The sequence below is a fragment of the Coloeus monedula genome (assembly GCF_965178545.1).
Source record: "Coloeus monedula genome assembly, chromosome: 4".
NCBI classification, from domain to species: Eukaryota; Metazoa; Chordata; class Aves; order Passeriformes; family Corvidae; genus Coloeus; species Coloeus monedula.
In genome coordinates this window covers 72,626,096-72,650,306 of record NC_138784.1, presented here as the reverse complement: position 1 = coordinate 72,650,306, position 24,211 = coordinate 72,626,096, and the positions used below count along the sequence as shown (strand labels likewise).

The 24,211-nt window shown below is 44.8% G+C and overlaps 1 protein-coding gene across 1 annotated transcript in view; it reads right to left on the bottom strand.

The window, feature by feature from the left end:
- Nucleotides 1-7,043: 7,043 nt before the first annotated feature.
- Nucleotides 7,044-24,211, bottom strand: part of SFMBT2 (Scm like with four mbt domains 2) — a gene marked incomplete at both ends in the record, with an annotated part of 86,502 nt that continues 69,334 nt past the window's right edge. Inside the window, 6 exons of the mRNA XM_082279904.1 lie at nucleotides 7,044-7,184; nucleotides 9,163-9,291; nucleotides 9,428-9,676; nucleotides 11,412-11,584; nucleotides 13,061-13,236; nucleotides 20,276-20,385. Of these exons, the coding sequence (XP_082136030.1) occupies nucleotides 7,044-7,184; nucleotides 9,163-9,291; nucleotides 9,428-9,676; nucleotides 11,412-11,584; nucleotides 13,061-13,236; nucleotides 20,276-20,385 (978 nt within the window). The remainder of the gene's footprint in view (nucleotides 7,185-9,162; nucleotides 9,292-9,427; nucleotides 9,677-11,411; nucleotides 11,585-13,060; nucleotides 13,237-20,275; nucleotides 20,386-24,211) is intronic.

Here is a 24,211-nt window from a genome sequence, read left to right as displayed (position 1 = left end):
GCCCATGGTTGTGTTTTTGCCTGACAGAAAATAGCTGGTCTTGATGAATTGGAGAAATGGTGGAACACAGAGGGAGAAATTTTGTTTCTCCCCTTTTACTGTATCCACAAGAGGCATCTAAATAGGAGTGATGGAGCAAAAACAAAACCAAGAGTCATCCAAACACTTGTTAGCCAGTTCTGTGGACTCTGTGCTCACTCTCTCCCATGCACACATCAATGGGTCCTGTCGGGGTGTGCACCACCCTGCTTCCACTGGGGCAGAGGGGAGGAGTGATGAGACCAGTGACAAATGCTTGGTAGCCAAGCTAGTCCAACTCACAGAGACCTTCACAGCAGGATTCAGGATGCCATTAAAAGGTGTGAAAGGTGACAGGACTTGCAAAGCTGGAATTTAAGCTCATTTCACAGCCCGTAGCTGCAGGGAAAACATCACACGAGACATGGAACACACACAAAGTTTTGCCTGGCAAAGCAGGTATGTCCAAAGCCCACCCTTTGGAATGAATCCACAGCTTTTTCCCCACTGCAGGATAGCTTCCCCCATGTTCAATGGCTGCTGTGCACCTGGGGAAGTTTTATTTTTTGCCTCCCTACTCCATGTGCTGTGGCCCTGCTGTAACTCTTGTCCTGCCACCATTGACTCCTCTGTCACTACATTCTCCTTTGCCTGTTGCTCACTGGATTATTTTCATTCCTTTCACCCTCCTCCCTTCACTTTCCTAAAAACTCCTTGGATGCTGTTGCCTCCCCTCACCACTCACCATCTTCCTTGTTTCACATCCTGCTTCTGGGAAGAACTTCCAGACACATAAATCCAAACTTTTGGCATCTATGAAGGGCATCAGGGAGGCTGTGCTGTACCTCTGGAAGTTTGGGGGCTCAGTGAAGGCAAAACTGATCCAGGCAGCTTGGACACACAGATACATCAAAACACAGCCCTGTCAAGCAAAAAAACCACCCTGGAGAGATAAATGACTTATTGTTACTTTATTAACAACGTGGCTTACAACTGTTTCAAGTAAAAAGGGATTTCATTCTGAATAAAAATTAAAATATAACTCTGAATATAGATTTTCACTTATTTACATGAAAACATATATACAGAATAGAATCTTACAGCAAACTGACAACATGCCCTTCGCCCTGGGAACTTTAAAAAGTAAAAACACCAGCATTGATTGATTTATATGTATATATATATACACATACATATACACGCACATATATATACATATATATACACGCACATACGTATCAACACACCAAAGGGATTATGTACACAAACTTGGAGTCAAAACCTTCAGTACAAACTGGAATGCAAAACAATTCGAAGTTTTCCAACGTGCACCACCACGAATGGAGCATAACTGCTGGTTGTGGAGCAAATTCCTGCTGTTCCGTGAGAGACAGGAGGGTTTAAGCGCTTGCCTTGTCCTACACAAGGCAGATGAAAAGACTCAACTCCCCTCCAAGGCTGCATTTGAGACTTTCACCTCTCTTGGTCCACACAGGACACCCCTGCCTGTGCATATGAAAGTGTCATGATACCATTCCCAAGGAGTCTTCCAGCAAGCAGGTCCCTGAAGGCAAAGGCTGCTGGAGTAACTGCATGTGTTGGCACACCCTGACCAGGTCTGGCAGAAGAGGGACTGGGAAATGGAATGCACACATGTACAATGTATAAATTATGGACATTTATATGTCCATAATCTCCAGTGAGGCTGGAGCCACAAGAAGCAGGTGGGGTGCCCTGGCAATGAGCATTTTCATCCTGTCACACCAGAACACTGATCCACAACCTGAACTCAGGGCAATGTCGCCTTTTCCTGTGGGAGACAGCTCAAGTTTTAGCCTGCTATTTCCTATGGAGGTCTGGAAGGTGCAAGACAACAGTCTTCAGCCCCCTAACCCCAGAAGACACACAGGAATTAGGTACAAGAAAGACTGATTTTCCCTTTTATCCAGCCAAGGAGCCTAGAGACATCTGAGCCAAATTTCTGTACCTCCACAGGGAAAACATTATTAGAACCTTTCAGCATTGAAGAACTGAGTCTATTGCCAGCTTCTTTCCCTCCTCTCACCTGGTCCCTGCTGGGACTCAAAAACCATCTCTGCTGTGAAAAGAAAAGCTTTCAGGAATGATGCTCACAGACCCCAGCTGTGCTTCTGTTGTGAGAGGTCCCCCTCCACAAAGACACCTCAAACCTAGAACTCCAGCTTCTTTCCTTCCTGAAGCCCCCTCTCCCCTCTCCCACATCCCTGGCAGTCATCAAGACTTACCTTTTTCACTGTAAAAATTAACACAATAGACAAAAAAAAAAAAAAAACAACAAAAAAAAGGCCACAAGTATTTGTAACTATGACCCAGGTTTGTGCAGTTCACATCTGTGAGAGAATTCCTGTGCATGGCACCAAACCCCTGCAAAACCACTCTTCTCCTGCAGGACAGCTGACATTTAAAGGACTGCTGGGCTATAAAATTCTCATATTTGATGACTGGCTCATATTCTACATGCAGCCATTAACACCATCTACACTTCTTGTTGGAGTATTGTACCAAAGAATAAATGAGACCATTAAAGGCCTCTGCTCCTTTACTGGGAGTTCATGAGCACCTAACGACATGAGCCCTCTCTTGTGATGCCTGGCAGATTGCAGCTGCATTTCTGCCTTCTAGGAGAAGGAGGCATTTAAATTTTCTGTTAATTAAGCACAGACTTTTTGACTTCTAAGTGAGAGAAATTGGTGAAGATTTGGTCCCACAGCCCACACATCAGTGAGGGCCCTAATGTTAACCTCAGTTATTTCTGGATCAAATCCTGAGTAACAGATTCCTTTAGTACTGGGTCAGCTTATGTGATGAAGAATATTATTGAGAGGAAAATATACATGCATCCACATTTTGAAAGAATTTTTACATGAATATACTGTATAAAACATCTCCAAAACTCACAGGATTGTGGGTGAAGGGGTATTTGTTGAGTGTATCAAAGTTAAAAAGTGTACAGTCACAAGAAAAAAAAAAATCCTAATGTTCAAGATGTTGCAGATTACAGAAAGTATTTCCTGGAATAAGGAATCAGTTTTGCAATCCCAAGCAATGGAAAATACAGCGTGACATTATCTTAGCACCAAAATGGAGCCCTTGGGACTGTACTTATCCACGTGCAATAAAGCTGGTTTTAATGGAGTTCAGTCGCAGCATGTTCTTCTCTTTTGGCACTTGAATTTGGAAATGAGAGGAACACTCTGAGTTCATCATTTTCCAGATGCACTGCACCAGGAAAGCAGAAAGTATCTGAAGTGCCCTGATTGTACGGAGCGTCTGAAACACGGACACGGCACAGCAGCTCTGCCAAATTCCATTCTGTGCCCTGACAAGACCAAGGCAGGCTTTAAGGTGACTGAATGCTGATGATGGCAGCCCAGCATTGCCTGGTTTGCCTTCAGAGAGCTGAGACGGGGACACCACAACTGGGACTGCAAAAGGCCGAAGGTCAAAGCCAAGGAATGGCGACTTTCCAGGTTAAGGCAAATTAGCTGTTTGCCCAGAGTAAAATAAAGGAGTTTAGGTGTCCCACTTACAAACTCTGTACATCTCAGCAAGTATCCAAATACCTCTGGCAGTGTGGGTCAGGCCATCTCAGCTAGGACATGCACCTACTGGATACTTCACTAAGGACAGGGTGTGCTTGGATTTTGGTGTTTCCTGAGGGCACACAGCATTTTTAGGCAGTTTCTGCACCCTGCAGGACCAAACTATCAAGAATTATGGAATATAGGTAACACAAAAGAGCTGGAGACCCTGAAATCCCTCTCAGAGCTGAGAGGACTTCATGCTTCTGAGAGGTAGGAAAAGCCAGGGCTTGGTCATCCTGGCACTGAGTTAAAAAATGAGAGTCTGGATGGGAGCTGTGTTTGTGAACTGAAAAAGGAAGAGAAGCCCTGAAACCAAAGACCACTTTTCTTGAAGAGCATCCATGACAGCAGGAGGAAGGCAGGACAACCAGACAGGGAATCATGGACATTCCTTAAGTTATTGATTTCATTCAATTCAGAGATGGATGCTTTGGGCCTGCAAAGTGGGAATTGGCTGATACTCTCAAGGCAAAGGTTGTGAAAGGAGCAGGGACCTGCCCATGGACCTGTTCAGCCTGCTGAGTGCAAGCTCCAAAGAAGCCAGTGCAGATGACGATGGGCAGGCACCACACACTCTTCAGCCCCCTATTTTTGTTCCAAAAGTGCCTATCTTTGGTCCTATGCCCAAAGAGAGCCCAGTAACACCTGCAAAGCCTTCTGTGTCAGTGTGCTGAAGGTCAGCATCCAACAGCAGGGCTGCTCTCCAGCCCTTGGCAACGGCCTTGAATAACCATGAGTTCAGCACTTCACAGCAGTGGCCTTTTGCAGCTGATAACACAATAAACTTCAGGCCTAGGTGCCAAATTCAGGACAGGGAGGCGAGAAGATGTGGCTTCACCACTGTCATTTGTGTATCTGTGAAACTGCAGCAGCTCTGAATTTAACTTACAATCAATCAGGTCTGGACCAAAAACACCCCCAAACTTACAGTGGTTTATACTTCTACTTTGCAAAGTAAAGTGGCATTTTACCCTAGCAAGATAGGATTTCCATCATCTTCTTTGAAATACATTACTCCAAAGCTTTACTGATGTTCCAGAATTTAAATGAAGTCCAGGCAAGAGTGATTAGTTCCTTCTGATCTCTGCTCAATCTGAGCACATTGTCCAGTTAAACCACACACCAACCATTCTCCACTTGTGTAAGAAACGGCCAAAGAAGTTCAGCTCCAGCTTTTCTGGAAAGCAATCAATGCAACAGACAACAGTACCCCAATCCCATATCTCTTTCCAAACTGCAGACTAAAAATAAACAGTAAAGCATTTACCACCCAAGGTAATTTTAGCATAAAGATTTAGCTTATCAACTTCTCTGAAAGGACAGAGAGTGATAAATGAGGCAACACTGATGAACAGTAAAGTGAAAGACAAATGGTGAGGAGAGAGAAACCTGTGGAAATAAAAGAGCCAGCGCAAGGTAAAATTAAAACTTTTTTGTTGTTGTTTAATAGTTCGAGTTTTCAATATGATTAAACTTCCCTGAACAATCAGTAAAGATTCCCATGTTCTTGGCTCTATGCTTCACCCATTCCCTGCTTGGCCAGGACTAGAGCTGGCTGCTCTCAGAGTCTGTGTGTGTCTGCTCCCCGATTGTGCCTCCACGAGGAATTAGCTGCCATAGGAATATCTACAGTTACAAGGCTGATGGAGACAAAAAATGACATTTTTGCAGTGTGTCCCAGAAGGCATTAAATGTCTCTGACAAATCCCAGAGGCCAGAAACTCCAAGACCATCAGAGCAGCAAAAGAAGCTGGATGTGACGAGTAAAGGATTGGTGCTGGAACGCTGTTCAGCAAACAGCCTTTCTGCTTCCCTTCCTTGGAATGTCCTCATGCGCCAGTTCTCCTGACAGAATCCTCCCAGGAGCTGTCTCCTGCTGACAGCTGTAACACCAGGACTGGGCTGAAGCAAGGAGGAGATGGGAGAAGCAGCCTCCCTGATTTTCTCAGCTGTGCTCTCACTTTGCTGGGCGCAATCCTTCTGTCTTTCAGAGGTGAAACAAGGAGCAACATTTTTAGGGGACCCTGAGAGGGATCCAAAGTAGTTCTCAAACCAGTTGCAGTGACCCATTTCACTGCTACTGTCAGTAGGAAATCCAGTCTAAAACCCAGTTTTTTTAATATCTGCCCCGCTACAGAACCATGTTCCTGGACTTCTGAAGAACAAAACCCTTTTGATGCAGAGGCAACTAATACTCCCTTCAACGGATTAAAACTTGAACAAGATCTTCAGTACAAAACAACAGATCCAGTCCTGTCCATCTCCCATGTAAGAACATTTCTGATGAATGTCTCAGCATCTGGTCCAGCCTGCAGCAGTTGCACCCAGCCCATTCCTCAGTGGCAAATCAGGACACTCACTGAAAGACCAGCTAGGAATTCCCAAGTGATGCATAGCAAACAGAGTCAATGCTTCTTGCCTAACACACTCGCTGGGCAAGATTTAGATCTATTCCAGAGTATTTATTTCTCAAGGTTGCCTCTCTTCTCCAAAGAATTTAAGAAGGAAACCAATGAAGGAGAACGCAGCAGGTGCAGCCTGGTGTTGGTCACTAGGTTCTTCTGAGCACAGGGGTAAGCAGGAGTCCCTGATCCCAGTCTGCTGTCACCATATGGCTAAAAGTCAGGTTGAAAGCCTTCATGTTCCTGTACAAGAATGCAGCGTTGTACAGATCCCATCACAGAGATACTCAGCTGATTGTGCAGAGCCAGCGTGGCTCAGGATGTGCTGCTGCCCCACCAGGTCCTGTGTCACCCCTGTCAGTTCACTGCAACTTTGATACCAGAGAGACCATGGATTGAGTCCCCTTTCAAAAGTGACTCAGGAATTACCAGTGTAGCCTTGTGTAACACTTCTTCCTTTTGTAAAACAAGAGAGGTGGAAGAAAAGAAAAAAAAAAAAGCCCATTGATCACCAAGATCAAATTTGCAGTTAAACCCCAGGTAATGCTACAAATGATCACTTACATTTCAATATGAAAGAAGAGTGTCAGAGTTATCTAATAGAAATGTTCATGTCCAGAAATTGTCCTAGACAAAGCATCACCATCTGGGAACGTCTGACCCTTCTCCTAGGGAATGTGTCTGCCACTGGTAGGTTTGGTTTGGTGACAAACCACCTGATCCGTGCTGGCCTTGCACCACTGGGCAATGGGTTGGAGAGGCTCAGGAGGAGAGATGCCAGCAGTCCTTCCATGTGCTTTACAAGTACAGAAAAATTAGTTCCATTTGTTGCTAGTTTTCTTTTGTGTTTTTCTTCCCCGCTATGGATTAATTCCCAGTGCTTCCAATTCCACTTGTTCTCAGAAAAAGGATATGGGGGAAGAAAATCTCTTGAACAAGCTGAGATGTTAAAAAAAGACAGGGAACAAGGAGGAGGACAGGAAGGAACAGAGAACTGCAGTCAGTTGGCATACTGTGCATAGAAAGCAACTTTTACTCGCTCGATCTGGTGGCACAGTTTGATGGCTGGACCCAGCTTCAGCTCCATGCACTCCTGCACCGTGGGCAGCGTCAACAACAGGAGGGCCTGGCCATCAATGTCCTGGGGAAAGAAACACAGGGACAATGGATTTGTTTGTGGACCCTGGAGGGCAGAATGTGTAAGTGAGTTTGGAGGAACAAGAAGGGAAGTTTGCCCTAAAAATTAAGTCCTTTTGTCCTCAGCTTTTTTGTCCCGCTCTGACGCTGCCCATCTCCCTTCCCTGAGACACATGTTTTTTCAGAAGTTGTCTTGGGTCTCTTCATAGGTTCTCACCTTAACCCCCAGTCTGGGAAAAGCCTCACAGCTGCTGAAATGAGGGATCACCTAAAGAACCTCTGCAGAGTCCACAGACATCTGATCAGTCCCATTTCATGCCTGAGGAACTGAAACAAGGGGCAGGCTGCAGAGACAGAGGAGGGAGCTGAATGGAGAAACTGATGCTGGTCCCACTGTCAAGTCAGACGCTTTCCCCACCTCCTCTGGCCCACAATTTGCTCAGCACAGGTTTGTGTCTGCCTTGCTCCATGCCCTGTCCCCAGGTCCACCCAGGACCTGCCCTGTTCCCTTGCTGAATGACCAAGAAAGAGGAGCCCCAACTGCCCAGAGCCCTTGCAATCTCTAATGCCTCACAGTCCCAGAATAGTGTAAGCTGGAAAGGACCTCTGCAGGTCATGTCCTTCCCTCAGGCATAACTCCATGAACCAGTACCCCAGATGAGCAATTTTACTGGGGACAACTGTTGGCTTTATGATCCTCTTCTTAATAAAGAGATTGAGTTCTCTTAATTCTTTAAAGGACTGAGATGATGATCAGGCCACAAAACTGCTTTTTACCCCTTAGGGAAGATCAGAGCCTGTGCACAGCAACTCACAGCCAACATAAACTCCTCAGGACAGCCCTGATTAGGCAGCACTGAACACAAGGAGGATTTAGATACTTGAAGTGCTGCTTTGATCAGGACTGTCTGCAGCTCAGGTTCATCCTCCACTGAAGGCTGATGGCATGGCCCATTGCACCAGAGCTTCACAAGGAAAAGCCCCAGCCATCTGTGTTTGATTCAAGTCCCTATAAAACTCTCTGGCAAAGGAGAGACAGGGTTGGCCTCCACGCCCTGGTGTTGTTCCAGGCTGGTTAACAAATGGCTGGAGCTCGCTGTGACACAGCAACTGCGGCATCCTGCTCTGGAGAGTTGCACTCGCTCCAAACTCACCCTCCACCTTCTCCCAGCCACAGCAGCTGGAGTTATCCATGGTGAAGAATCAGTAATAGTTCAATGAGCAGCTGGCCACACCACTGACTAATTAACCACACTTACTTTTTCCTAACTATGGCTCGTTAGTGCTGCCCTTTACCCTCAGCAGTGGCTGCTACTCATTAGCCAAGGAATGGCTTTTTCCATAAAAATTTTACATGCTCACACTGTCTTGAGATGAAGAACATTGGGTTCTGCTCCTGCAAACCTATCTCCTTAACAGGGAGAAGATTGGCATCTCCTAAATTAAGGTCATCCAAGGCCTGACTGGCAGATCTTCAGAGGAACATAGCTAGGAATGGGGTACCTACACACTAGAGGCATCTAGGTGCTAATGGCAAAATTCAGACAGCCAGCTTTGGCTTCAAGCAGCACTCTTCCGCTTCCCAGGCCAGTATTTTAGAACAGGATGCAAGCCATGTGGCCAGGAGAAAGCCTGGTATGTGCCAGGCAGCCATTACCTGTTTTTACACTGAGGTTCCTACCTATGGGACACCAGTACGGCACCACGGACCTTGGCATGAAATGACTAAACCTGCTTTCCCCAAGGGTTTTTCACAAGGCTATTGAGTTTCTGGACTCCCTGAGGATCTGGCAAGGCTCTGACTCAAATTCCTAAGGGTTTACATGCCTTGCCAAAACTGGTGTTATAACTTGGCCTGATGGATCTGAAGTCTGGTCATGATCTCTTTACCAAAGCCCCAGGCCCAGCCAGCAAGGTGGGATGTGCTGTTACACAAACAGGCACCACAGACACAAAGGGACAAGTGACAAAAGGACTCCTACCTGCTCCTGAAATATTTTGGCAAGGGGTGCACAGTCAGTGAGTTTAATAAACCTCACGACATCAGTCACAGTCCACTCCAGTGGGTTACTGTCCAGGACAAGCTTCTCTTCCTCTTCTTGCTTAATTTCCTGCAAAAGGAAAGTTTTCATAAAGCAAACTACCTTCTGTGGAGAACCAGGGCAGGGATACCCCCCTCAGGCCAGGGAGGTTTGGCACTGAAGGTGAATTTAGGAGGAATTCTGCTATGAAACGGGACACACTCACTTCCTTGGCTTGCGTGCCCTTCTCTGCCTCGCTGTAGGCGTGGGGCTGGGGTCTCCGGCTCCGGCGGGCTCTCTCCGTGGGAGGAGGCCTGTCCTGCTCGGTGCTGCTCCGCAGGGTGACCGCTCGCCGGGGCCTGGTGGAGGGCACCTCGGCTGAGGATGTGTCCGTCTGGTCATCCCGCAGCTCCGAGCTCGTTTCCTCGCTCCCCGTCTCATCCTCCATCGCGTCCGGCTCGTCGTCCTCGCTCTCCTGCACAGAGAAACAGCATCCAGGAGATGGATACAGCAGCAAATCCAAAGGCACGGGGTCAAACTGCATTCCCATGGTCATGTTGGTCCGGGGTAACATTTATTTTAACTGAATTACCTCGTTTTCATTACAGCGCTAAGTGAATTAGCCCTCGATTTAGGTTTGTTACAAAACACAGAAGAAAAAAAGTACGTGGCAGAAAATCCTTTTTCTCCTCCTAGCTAAAGGTCAACAGCAATAACTCATCCGGCATGAAATGTTCCTCTCTTGGGCTGGTATCTCAAAACCTGTGGCGCTGCAGATGCACAGGAGGAGAAATGGAAAATACTAAGAGGATAAAATGAAATTCAGGTTGATTGAAATGAAGTAAGACCAGAAACAGGCTTGACTTTAAACCTTCACATTGCTTCAAATTGGTTTGGGTGTTATTGGTCCTGAAAAAAGGGAAATTTTGGTGCCTTTTGTAAATATCTACATGTTCAAGATAGCACTCTTTTAGTGACAATTCTGCAAAACTCAGGACAGAGGATTTCACCCAGATTTCCCTGCTTTCAGCCCAACACTGAACTGCTGGAGGTGAAGCCCAAAGGTCCATTTAAAGTATTATACCAGATTCTTGTTATTTCTGTCACACAGAGCTTGCAAGCACACACCAGCTGATGGAAACCGTGCATTTTGAACCTTATATACACGAGTTGCCCAAACAGCTTTGACAGCTTAGCTCTGATCCAAGTGTGAGCAGGCACCCAAAGCTGTATGCTCAGGTATTGAGTGAAAGAGCAATTTAGACAAAGATAGTTGTACTGGCTGAAAGGTTGAAAAACTTTGCTAATGGTTGATTTAGGCTTAACATAAGTTTAAGTTCCTTTAAAGCAGGTATAATCTAAGGAAATGAAGCAGAACTACACCTGAATGAGGACCAAGCCGTGAAGATGAAGGCAATCAACGGAAAGCTGAATAAAATATCCTACTCTAGTTGAAGTAGAGGGAATTTAAGTAAACCAGTTTTATTTCACATTGCACAAAGCAGCAATCACTGGCACTCAGCTGAGGAAGGGAAACCACACATGAACTTTGTTATTGCTACCATGGGAAAAGCCCCCAGAAACAGCCCACACAGAACTGAGTCTATTCCAGGTTTAATTTGGAGATGAATCTTTGCTGATGCTCAGACCCTGTCGCATCACACAGCAGAGTGGAAAGACTGAGCCCTCACATTCTGTGTATCTGGGACACAAACCATTTGCTTGTATGCTAAGGCTTGATGTCGTGAGCCAAAAAATATGACAAGTAGTTAACGAAAAAAATAAAATTCCTTCAAACCACAATGGCTCATGAGCTATCATTATTTATTATAATACTTAGAGATCTTAGACATGGATCACAGAGTTCCTTCACTCTGCTAAATGCTGTGCAAAGCATCTAACAGGCTCATCTGCCTGCTTTCAAGGAAGGAAATAAAACAAAGATATATGAGGCAGCATGTCAGCCAGTGAGCACTGGGAAGGTGGGAGCAAAAATCTGCTTGCTACTTCTGAAATGGACCAGGTAAAAATCCCCGAAGTGCCCCAATAAAACCAGTCTGACCTTAGAAGAACAGAGGAGCAAGGAAGGATTCAAAACAGAAACTAGAAATGTTCGGGTGTGCTGAGAAGCCCCCCAAAAGGAAAATGCAGAATGGGGGGTAAAAAGAAGCCCCAAAGGGTTTTTGTTGATTTATCCCAGCAACACAAACCTCTGCAGAGGCTGCAGCATTCAAATCCACAGCTGAAGACCTCCTTTTCTTCTGCACAAAGATGGATTTCCGCCTCTTTCTGCGTCTGGCTGGCTTGACATGGCCACTTTTCGTGTTGTTATTTTCCCCAATTGGTGGCTTAATGATTTTTTTCCTCTTCCCATAGTAATAAGCTGGAGAAACAAAGCACAATGCCCATTAAAAACTTTAACCACCAAAAGAAGGAACCTTGCCTTGCTTCCTTGCTACAGGTTCAGGAATGTATTCTAGGTACAATTTAAACATTGATTTGGGAAAAAAATGTCCAGCATAAACACAAGATGTCATGTTGGACTAGCATAGGGTGTTACAGCTGTTATGTATCCAGATTTACTGATGATGAACGAAGACTTCAGAATTTAACAGTATGTGTTTAGGCAGAGCTGAGCAGTGATTTGGAGGGACAGAGGCCAACAAGTTCCAGATTTGATCCCATGCAGTTCTGTGTGAGGTAACAGTCTCAGACACCTTTCCACTTGCTAATGTTTTCAGCAGAGAGGGGAGAGGGCCAGCTATCCTCAATCATGTACAAAGGAATGGGGTTTTATTGCTTTCAACTATTTTGCGGCCCAAGTTGAAATTAAGGATGTGAGCGTCCCCTTTCAGACTCTTAGATGCTTGTGTTAAATGCCTTCTGACATGTTTTGGGGATGAAAGACACTCTGTCCTTGACCACGTAGGGTATCCCAGGACAACTAAAGTGGCACTTGGCACCCATGCCAAAGTTCATAACTAAACTGAGCCTTTCAACAAATCAGTGTTGTTTGGAGGAAAAAATTCATCCAGTCACATAAACCCATCAACTTGGAGATGGGACAACCTCAGCTGGAGCTCCCCCAGCTGCACTCCTCCAGCTCCCCATTTGCTACTAGTGGGAGCCAGGACTCCAGCTCAGGTGTAGACTTCTACAGAGCCCCATCCTCAGTGATCTCAGTATCCCCCTAAGCCTACCCCTTCTTCTACTGTGGCACCAAACACAAGAGAATTGTTTTAAATCAATCATACTGCTTTCTGCAACCTTTGTGGAAGAAGGACAGCACTCTTCCACTTTCCTGACCTGTTTAAGAGCCAACAGTATCAGTAACGTTGATAACAACAAGTGCTGAACACATGCCTGACAACAGCCTTCCTGAAAAGGCAGGATCATGTCTAAATATTAAACACTGAGTAGGGAGTCAGTGTTCCCAAATCTTCCAGCACCTCAGCACTGTGGTACTGGCCTGTGCTGGTGTGTATGCCAGAATTCTTTACCAAGAGGATTCATCTCACCTAACGAAGCCCTCTCAGACGTAGCAAGTTTAAATCTCAGCTTCCCACTGCAGGTTCCTTTTATGTGATCCTTGTGTTAAGTTTAGATAAGAAAGAAAGTCAAGACTTTAAAAAAATTATGACTTTCAAAGAGATATATTAGGATGGAGTGAGATGGGGCAGTTTTCTGGTACAGGATTCTAAGGGAACCTGCGGTGGCCTCAGGATTAAATAATTGCTCTTAGATGAGATGAATCCTAGTCAGTATTAACATATCACACAACTCCTGTTCTTCACCACACACCATCTCCCACTTCTCTGGCTCCCAGCCAGCACCCAAGAGGGATTTTTCCAATACTCACTGTACTTGGTTTTGGTGTGGATGGAGCAGTTCTCAGGGCAGACTTCGGCCACCAGCACAGGGCTGAAGAGGTTGGGGCAGCACTCGAGCTTTGCGCAAACCCTCCTGCAGAAATCTGCCACCTGGTCCGACGTCCGCACGATCTTCACGGTCGCCCTGTACGTCTTCCCTCTGTACCTAGGGAGTAGTACAAGACCCCACGTCACCAATCCAGCAAAATCCTGTGGTGCTACAGACCAGACTCTTCCTCTGCCAGGGAGAGATCCTCCCTAGGGACTTTTGGGAGAGGGTCTCTTTTGGGAATGCAGGTGGAACACGTCTACTTTTTTCAGTGGCTGCATTTCAGATGGACTCGAGGAAGGAAAGGGTGAAATAAATTGAAGGTGTGGACATGATTTGGGAAGGGATACATGTGCACACTGGATATATCTGTAGATAGGGCAAGAGAAGGAAAAAAACCTCAGCAGCCTTGGTGAGGATACTACACAGGAAAGCAAGCCCTTATTATGAACTGATGGAAAGCTTTTGGGAGAGGGATGCAGTCTCTCTTCATATACTGACCCATGATTGTATGTTTATACACCTTGAAGAGCTTTCTGGTCACCATCCTGTGTTTGGGCTGAACTCTGTAAGCCCCCAGTGCACTTTTGGTCTTCTCCATTGCCATCTTTCCTGCTCCCATATCACATTCCAGCTCCAACAAGACCCAAGACTCATGGTGCCAGCCGTGGCTACCAGGACACATAATCATTGTGAAGAAATATCTGAGTGAAACAACAGTCTTTGCCACCCCAGGACCAGATGACTTCCCCAGTCACAGATGTGGGCACTACAAAACCTGAGGAATCCATCAGGAGCCTCTGGAGTTATTTAACAGGACTGCAGCAACAGGCCCTAAAAACTGATTCCTACAGGGAGTGCTTGGAGCAGAAACCTGAAATGAAAGGTTTGTCTCAAATTTGCTATGCTACTAAAACATTTATTTTGGTGTTTTATACAAAGTGTTTCTGAGTGATAAATGGCTGAGAAAGATACAGTTACATCCCTGCTGTACTACAATGTAGATGTGAACCCTGGAAAACCAATTATCCCTGTAATTTATTAAACAGCAGCAGCAAGCTGTTGTAAACAGCGAGATAAGGTTTTTAAAACATCTCTTACGCATCCTGAGGAATGCAACACAAGAGACAACCACGTGTGCAGCCGGTGCTGTAGCATTATAAATGTGCTCAGAGGAGGGAAAAGTAACACACACGAAAAAAAAGAGGGAACAACAGTGCAAGAAAGGTTACTGGATGGGAGGCAAGGAAAGACAAAGATACAGTCACCAGGAAAAATGAGACAAAGCATTTATCACTGTATTAAGATCTGCAGTTTCCTAGCAGCTGCTGATAGATATGGGAGAGGAAGAGGAGGAGGTGGTGAAATAAAAATGTGACCAGAGAGTTAAAACATTCAGACAGCTCTTTCCGAAACAAAGGGGTGTGGGAAAAGGGTTTGAAACTGTGGCACATAAAGTGTTATGAAGGGGAAAACCAAATGAAACTTGGGTCTGAGAACAGCCCAGTCCAACCATCCTCAGGCAGCAATCCAAACTATCACCTCAACATAAAACCTGAACGAGCATTCCTGCAAGGTGCTGACTCTGATACCCCATTTGGTGCCAAGACAACCCTGGATTCATTCACCTGAATGCATGAATGACTTAATGAGCCAACTTTTCACACACCCTTAAAGACCTGGACAGATGATGTAAAAGGGAAAAGTGTTCCTTTCAGGAACAGAGCACTGTTACGATCCCAGCTTCCCTACGAAACAGCTGCAGAGGCAGGCTGGCTGAGGAGGGTTTGGCAATACCTAATACCAAAAAGACCAAATGCCACAGGCATTTAAATGTACCTACTTATAAAAGTTTTACATTTCTTTTCAATGTGTTTGAAAAGACTCCTGCACTTATTACTTCTCCAAGAGCCATTAAGTTTAACAACAGCCCAGATCGTTGGGTCACTGAGTGGCAGCCTGCAGGATTTCACTGTGCTGCTTTCACCTGGACCCAAATAACTCTGCTTGGACTAAACCAGCACCTCCAGACAAGCACTGGCCTCAAGGGTCTCCACACTGGAAAAATCACGGCACAGGGAGCACCTGTACCTACACCTCATGTGCCTACACCTCATTTTATGTCTGGATGCATCTGAATTTAACTCACATTTATTTGTCCTTGTTCTGACTTTCACCACTAGGATGAAAAGACTGCATCTGGTTTTGTTTCCCTGCAAAAGCACTCTAATCAAATTGCCTCTTGATCTTCTTTCTTATAAGCTAAGAAAGCTGCCTGATGGGTATTATTCAAGGATGGCTGACTTTCTCTAACTGTGTGCTTCCTATTGTGTTTGGCTGCCCAGGAAGGACCCATTGTACTACAGTGCCTGCTGAAAGGAAAAGATGAAACTAGGAAAATGAACAACTGACTGATTTCATAGTCTGCTTTGAATGCAACACACATTTTAATTAACAGAGAGGATGGCAAAATGGAGATCTCCATGACTGCATCAATCAGTCTCAATAACCCAAGGTGTTAGTACTGGCCACAGCAATATATTTTTCATAATTTTGGTCTTGGCAGCACCTCTTTCAACCAGGTTCTACCAATATTTTCCACATTCCTCACACACTAAAGATTTTTAATGCAGGCACCACCAAATGTAATCTGAGCTGTTTCTAGGACAGCCATGTGGAAGGAGCTCCTTTGTCAGAAAACCTTTTCCATTAGCATCTCTCAAAAAGTTACCAACTACTGATACTCCTATTTATGTTTTTATACCAGGGCTCCTGTCTTCTCACTTGTAAGCAGCAAGTATCTGCATGCATAGCATGGCAGCACTGGAGACTTGGAAAATTGCTGTGTCAAGGAGTTCTCTTAGAAATTGCTGCTCTTTAAAAAAAAAAAAAAATTCAGCTAAAACCAAAGAAACCTTTCTTTCCTCTTTCCCCTTCTCTGCCCTCAGATCCCAAACTCAGAGAAAACCTTAAGGCTGTAACTATTTTCATGAAAAATACACTTGCTGATGCATGAGCAGAAGTATTAAATGAACAGCACTTTGCAATAGAGTTCTTCTGTTGAAGCTTCCTAAAATAGATGAGAGGTTCATAAGAACAGTGTCTTCTAGGAGCTCCAGTTAGGGACTGCTGTGTGATGACACAGCCTCATGCTGAAGGCACTTCAAACAGCAAGAACATTGAGAACCTCATTTTCAAAAGCCTCATTCTAAGGCATTCTGAAAATTCTTGAGACTAATTTGAACAACTCAGTAGATAAAAGCCTCAATTTCCTTTTGGGGGACCAAAAACTCCTTTCTGCTCTTTTGCAGTAAGTTTGTTCCCTCTTACTACCTTAAAGTCTGCCAAACATTAGGACTTAACTTCCTTCAAAGCTATTTTATCATCCAGAGGCACTCTGTACTCGTGAAGACAGGATTCAGAAAGGGCACTGGAATGCTCTGGCTGTAAGGCCTTGTCTCATTAAGTCTCCTCCCGATTACAGAAATACATGGTTTAAGTCATTCCACTGGTCCTGGTTTGAAAAGCTTTGCTCAAAATGAACATAAATTAATTTCCACTGTTTTTAACTCAACCCCAAACCAGCTGCCTCATCACATCAGGTACAACTCGGCCTTTGGTTCTTGTCAGTCCCCTAAAGGTCCCACATGTTCTCAGAAACGGCTTTCCAGAGGATTTGGCTAATAACCTTTCCAGGAAAGTTAAGCTGACAGCCTGTAGTTACTTGGATCCTCCTTCTTGCCCTTCTCCTGAGGATAGGTGTGATGATTGCCTTTTTCTAGACATCAGGGAACTTCCCTCATCCTCATCAACTTCCCCACATGGCAGAGAGTGGCCTTGCAATGACATTGGCCAGTTCTCCCAGGCAGAGTTGGCTGCATCCCAAATGCTTCCAGGCACTTGTGCACATCCAGTTTGCTTCCAGTGTCCTTGGATTCTTTTCCATTTACTGTGGGTAACACTTCACTCCCCCAAACAGGATCAGGGTCCTGGGAGGCCTGAGAGCGACCTTCACTAGCAAAGGCTGAGGCAAAGAAGATTTCAAACACCTCAGCCTCACCTATCACAAGTGAAAGGCAGTCTTCTAAAGCAACTGCAGTGAAAAGGCTTTCTTTGAAATGCAGCCTCATAAATAAGCGATGATGTCTGGCATAGGGGTAAATATTCCTAGAGTTCAGCTGCTGGATTTGAGCAGCTCTCAGAATTTCATTTAATGAAGGAGTCCAGGAATACTCATCTTTATTATTTTGATCAACTGGCCTTCATACAAGACCCAGGAGATAACTCTCTGCACACACTGCTTTTGTTTATGTCCAAAGTCCTGCAAAAACGGGTAAGTCCAAACAGCCCCACTATCAGCCCTTCAAAATGAAAACCCTTGAAAAGCAGAAAGTCCCTTAAGCATTTTATGTAGAATTGGGAAGGCAAATCAAGATGTAGGCACTGAACTTAAGAGCATCAAAACTGTAAGGGTTGAATGCTGACAGCTTCAACTGGCCCTGATGGGAACTCAAGAGGATCAAGCCAGCCTGACATTTCTAACTCATCATCACCAATAAATCAGGTTTGACTCTTCTCACACAGAGCCAGCAGCACTGATGGGAAACGGCTGCCATCACACAGAGCAAACACATCTCTCTGGACAACCCAAATTGTTTTATCTTCTTTGCAAGGTGAGCGTAATTGATTCCACAGTGGTCACTCATGACAGCAGAGTGAACCAAATGCAGGCTGCCCCAGCACTGAGATAATGCATGCCTGGCAGTGCAAAACCTGGCATTTGGGGCAGTGGGAAAAGCAGCCTTCTCTTCACCAATTCCTTTGCTCTAGCCTACTGCAGGCACTGTAAACAAACAACACCAAAAAGATCCAAGGGGGTGCCAGTCCACATCAGAAGGAAGGTGGTGACACGATGTGTCCCACCACAGCTGGCTCTGGAGCGGTCATCCTTAGCAACTGGCACCATCCAGAGCCCCCATGGAGCTGGAAGTCACTCATTACAGGCCTCTGTTGCTCATTACAGGTCTCTGTTGCTCATTACAGGCCTCTGTTGCTCATTACAGGTCTCTGTTGCTCATTGCAGGTCTCTGTTGCTCATTGCAGGTCTCTGTTGCTCATTGCAGGTCTCTGTTTGAGATTCTGCAGCACTGTCACACCTGATGGAAGGTGTCACATGCTGTTTGCACGTTCCACAGTATCTGGTTTCATGACCATGTTTTCTATTCTGCTCCTGCAGAACCAAAACTTCTTGATGAAGCAATTCAAGAAAACTCAGGAAGGAAAAAAGAAGGAAGTCCTAAGGCAGCCAGACAGTCTTGGGGCATGTCAACCCTCTGCCATCCGCTCTTAAAAAGTACTCAAACTACCCACTGGCAAGCTGGCATGGCCACCAAACTCTGCTCTGTGAAGAGACCAGCCCCAGAAGCCAGAGAGTTTCAAGAACAAGGTGCTGTCCAGCCCCACAGGCTTTGTCTCCTCAGGAGCCAGAGGGCAATGCCACTCTGGAGGAGAATCCTTTGCTGTTCTCAGAAGGCACTTCAAAACTTGCTGTCCCAGCTCTGAGCCTGTGATGATCCATTCTGTGGCTTAATAAAGTTGAAAGATGCTGCCTGACTCCGTGGAGAGCTGAGGTTGATGCCTGCTGGGGCAGCTGGCACACAGGAACATGTACAGGGGCCATGACTGGGGGGCCAACATAAAATACGATCATGGATGGTCAGTTAAACATTTCTCAGGCTGTCTCCCATTAGAAATATGAACTGCAGCAGCCTTAAGAAATAGATATTCTGCTTTTGCACAAGGCAGATCCCCACACTCAAACAGGAAACCCCAACAAAATCCTACTCAGGATACTGCTGATAGGAAAACTGCCTGTAAGCTCAGTTCTTTGCAGGAGGAGATGTTAAGATGGAGCATTACAACTTGATTTCACAACTGCTAAATACCTGTAGGAGTGAATTATCTGGTATTTGTAGCACAAGCTGTGGGATCCTAGAAGCAGTGAAAACCAGGTCACAGACAAAGACTTGTTTTTAACGAAAATCTGCACACACAAGGTTGACTTTTAGATTTCCATCCACAACATCTCCACTGACAAACACAAAAGCCTGACTTTCCCCACATGTGAAAGAAGCAAATTAAAAATAGTAGATTTTCATTTCAGTTTGCAATCCTCCTTCAGAAAAGCAGCCGAAGTGTACGCAGAACAGAAGTTTCTCAACTCTCTCCCTCAGCCAGAGAACACATGAACTCTCTACAATATCTGCATGGGCAAAGATCAAATACAGCAGCCATCAACAGTGCTGTGTTTGGCAGCTATTCATATCAGCCAAGAGAAAATTGCTTTTCTTTGAAAAGGAGTAACAGAGTTCAGTATAAAGGGTGAGATTCACTGCATTTAACTCAGTACTTAAAAAGTCAAGGTAACCATTAGTCAACAAAGAAAGCTGTCTTCAAAGAACTATTTGTTGGCATCCATCTTCAAGTGGGAAGAATTTTCTTCAGAAGGACTCTGGAGAGAGCTTAGGTGAGACTCCCCTCTTTTCAGAGAGACAACAGTTGTTTAAATACATCCTAAGTATAGTGCCCATTACATAAAGAAGACACAAATAGGTAGATTTTAATGTCATAAGAAGGAATTCAGAATTGAAGAATATATTCTAGAAAGGCATCAAATCTTGACCTGAATCTCTGATCTGTTACTACTTTGCCCTAATCACACTCCTGCTAAAAAATGTGTCCCTGCTGATTTGCTTGAACTTTTTTGGGTGCCATTCATTCTCACCAGTTTTTTCTGCATTAGCCTGACAGGCTCTAATTTAAAAGCAGCAATACTCCTCCATTTAGAAAGCCAGGAATTGAGTTCATTCAGTAATAGCCAAGCTTCTAAGAACAGCTTATCATAAAACTCAGGACTCCACTTCATCAAAAACTGGATGGCTGCTTGGAGAAAGACAATAGGAACGAACCGTTCAGGTGAACATTTCATTTCTGAAGTTGCTATGGAATGAGGCAAATAATTCAATGAAGCAAAACGATAATTAGAAAAGTAAAACACTCACAAAAGAAAAAAACCCTTTTCTTATCTTTTTTTTTTTCCCTAGTCAGTTCCCTTTCTGAAACCTCCCAAATAAAAGAACACACACTGACGACTTACTTTGCTTTCAGTGTTTCCTCCTGGAAATTCCACTGAGGGTCTTCCACAAGCTGCAGTTCTCGTAAAACACTCCCTGGCTTATAAGCTGCATTGATCACCATGCTGAGAACCTATGGGGAGACAAAACCAACAACAATGATGGGTTTAAAAGCAGTCCTTAACCATACTGAATACGGTCCCAGGTGCTGCACAGGCAGGAGCAGCTTGCAGGTGCCTGTTTCTGTCCTGGTTGCACAGGGTAAGTGCTGGATGCAATTAGGAGAGGCCCCGGAATGGATCACTGTTGCCATATTATAGATAACACCTGTGTCTGATAAGGTAACTGCATTAAATGCTGCTGTTTAACCCCAAAAATCTGCTAACCTGTAATTTTGTCTTTGTGACAGACCCTCTCACCCAAAGCAGATTCCATTCGCTGCATCCACCACAGATCCATTTAATAAAAAAGTGAAAACAGAAATAGTTCTGAAGGCACAGCCAGGTTCAGTGCCATGTGCACCATCCCACAGTGAACACTGAAGGGGAAATTCACACATTTGAGGTCATGTTCATAAACCTGAGTGCTGTGTGCCTTGACTGTATTAACAGAATAGTAATGAAGTCTCCACAAAAAGAGTTTGCAGGAGGTGTGCCTGGAACCCAGTGTGTGTCCACTCCGCACAACAGAACACGTGTGCCAATCCTTTTAATCCAAAGTCCCTGAGAATAAAAATGATTCCTGCTATTGGCTCGGGAAATCCAAGCTTTAATAGCCTACACTTGGCATAGGGAGATAAACACAAGGAAAACAAATCTCTTAACAGCACCAGAGCGTGTGTTTGAACACTCTGCATTGTATGCACATGAATGACCCCACAGTGAGTCTGGATTGCTTTTCATCTAATTTAGCTCTTTACCTAATGCCTGTTCTTAATTCCTTGGGGGCCTGCAAATGATTTCAGTATGATGAACATTAAGTTTATCCAGCACCCATGAACGCAGTTCATCAGAAATGGAATAATAATTAGGTCATACTGCAGTGACCAATGTGTTTATGTTTGTTTGGTTGGTTTTTTCTGGGCTGGCTTCCCCCCGCCCCCCCAAAATCCAGCAACCTGAGGATTTGCTAGCATTTTGAAAACCCTACAGGATTAATCATTTTCAGGCAAGGGCTTCACTTAATGCTGCAGAGTACTCTGTAAAATGGCATTAGTTGGAGTTGCTTGGATAGGTTATTTACTAGAAGCAAAATTTAATTTATCATTGGGCCCTTGGAAACATTACTCAAACCACTCTTCAAGAAAGTCCAATTAGAGACACCAAACACTGACAGAGGGCAGATTTAGACTGGATACGAGGAAGAAGTTCTTGGCTGTGAGCGTGCTGAGGCCCTGGCACAGGTTGCCCAGAGAAGCTGTGGCTGCCCCATCCCTGAAGTGTCCAAGGCCAGGTTGGGCAGGGCTTGGAGCAGCCTGGGATATTGGAAGGCATCCCATGGCAGAGGGTAGCACTGGATGATCTTTAAGGTCTCTTCCAACTCAAACCATTTTAAAATGCTATTTAAAGTGAGTGAGTCCTTCCTGTTGCTCACCCACATCTTCTCTTGCCTGTCCCTCCCCACACAAACTGAGGAACATTGGCCTCTAACAGAGAGTCTCTGACACCTGATGTCAGGAAGCCAGAAGTGGGTTTTCAAAAACATCAAGTGCCTTCAGAGCTACCACACTCATTCACAACACATCAGGTGCCTTGATCAACAAATCCAGGGAGTTATTTAACCTCTGTGCAGGAGTTTGTTGGCAAAGCTCTCAAGCACACCTAACCCACCCTACATGCTGGTGGGATAGCCAGGGGCAGAAAGCATCTTGCTGACCAATTTCCACCAACAGTGCTGTCCTGCCCCTTCACCAGCATGATAGTGCTTTTATGAGTTGTCAGAATAGCTGGGAAACGAGCAAGAAAAGAAAACCCAACCCTGCAATACCAGCGGCCCTGTCTGGGCATTTTCCCAGACACCTAATCAACTCCAGCCCTACACAGGCACCCACAGTGCCAGGACTTTTCTCAAAGCTGGCTTGCCACCAGCAGAACTCCGTAAACTTCTAAACTCAGTTCAAAAAGAGAGTGTTTTGTAAGAACAATTATTTCCCATTCAGGGAAGGAAAAAGAAAATCAAAACCTCTGGCTTTCACTCTTCTTGTATCTCAAATGAGTCACTAGGTTTGGCATTTTACCCTACAGCAAAGGTCCATCATCACAGTAACAGTGGTACCTTCTAGCAACAGTATCACTTCATATTACACTCTATTAAATGCAAACAAATAGATTTTTGGAAAAAATTAACTGTGATTTAAACAAAACCAGTGAAGAAACCTAGACCACTTTCCAACTTTCTCTGGAGATGGAAAATGACATCAACCATCTCAGACCAGTCTAATTTCCTTTGGCTGGAGTGTGACCAGTCTCAGATTTTAGTGGTTTAATTTCAGCTCTCTCGATCAGGAATGGTTTGGGTACAGCCACCTGTGCCTTGGAGCAGAGAGGGGGCGGGATTAGGTTTTATTTTGGTACTGCTGAACTTCGGATTTTCAGAGCTGAGTGAGTTGGGAGTCACACCAGTGAACACGATCACGCAGCACCACCAAAACCCTCTGCCCAACCTCACAAGCACCTCATATTCATAAAGTTCTCCATGTCATGTATTTTCACGTGCACAGGGGCTCTTTTCTGAGTATATTTGGTGTGCCTGATGCCACTGGGCAGTTCAGCACTTTTCTTCCCATCACAGCTCTTTGATGTTCACACATTTCCCATCTCCATCCCTCTTTAAATGGTCTCGACCCTCAGTGAAGTTTTCTTAGGAGATATCACTGACAACACACAGTTAAAACTATAATCACACCTCTTTTCTTCTGTTCAAGACCTCAGTGATCAGCATTCTTATGAGGAGAAACTCAATTTCCCTCCTCTTTCACAGAGATAATCCCACATCTCCTACCTAACAAGAGATGCTAAATCCCAGGGCAGCCTCAAGGGAGGGCAGTAAACTTAATTTTTTTTTTTTTTAACTTGGAGAACTGATGTGTCTGTGGGATAGAGAGAGTAGAGCATTAAGAGTTATTTGGGATTCTTTCATTAGATGATCAAGGATCTAAAAGGCATCTTTTGTCACAGTCCATTCTCTTTTTAAATAGAGAAAGAGCAAAGTGTCTTAAAAATAGTAAGAGCAGTAAGCAATGAGGCTAATTAATCTTTACAGCATATTTCTCTAAGATGTGGTGGGTTATAGATCATCTGGAGTCTTAAGAAGACACCTTGTTTTATTTTACAATGCCACTGAGGAGTTCTTGGCATATATGAAGAACTGTTACTAAGTGCTTCTTAGATATTCTGACCCCAGAACTAAATCTAAAGCTGACAATGTATTTATTTTAATTTAACTTCAAGCCAGCCCTTACTATACAGAATAGCTACTTTACAGTCACCACTTTTCAGCCCAGGTGCAATGGCTGGATGGCAATAGCTGCTGTCCCACTGTATCTGGCTCCAGGTGTCAACCTGTTTTCCAACAAAATACCTCAGAAATGAGACAAACTTTGCAGCTGATGTCAAACCACAGGCATTGCCACCTCACTTGCCTCTTACAGTGAAAGAAACCACAATAAGCCTGTGGTCCCAGCAGAAAACTTGTGCTGGCACTGGGAATAAGGAACAGATAGGCTGTAAAAATAAGTTTGGCACTAAACAGCACAAGAGTGACTTGTTACTCACCTGAGACTTTGAGATTCAAGAGTACACACACAGGATGATGCTTCACTGCATCAGTGGTGGAGGTAAGGACAAGGCCTTGGGTGCAAAGGGCTGAGGAGCATCAGGAACTTCAGTTGTGTTGCATTTTTTCACCCCCATCCTGCCCATGGTTCTCCAAGCTGCTGGCACCTCTCATCTCATCAGGAA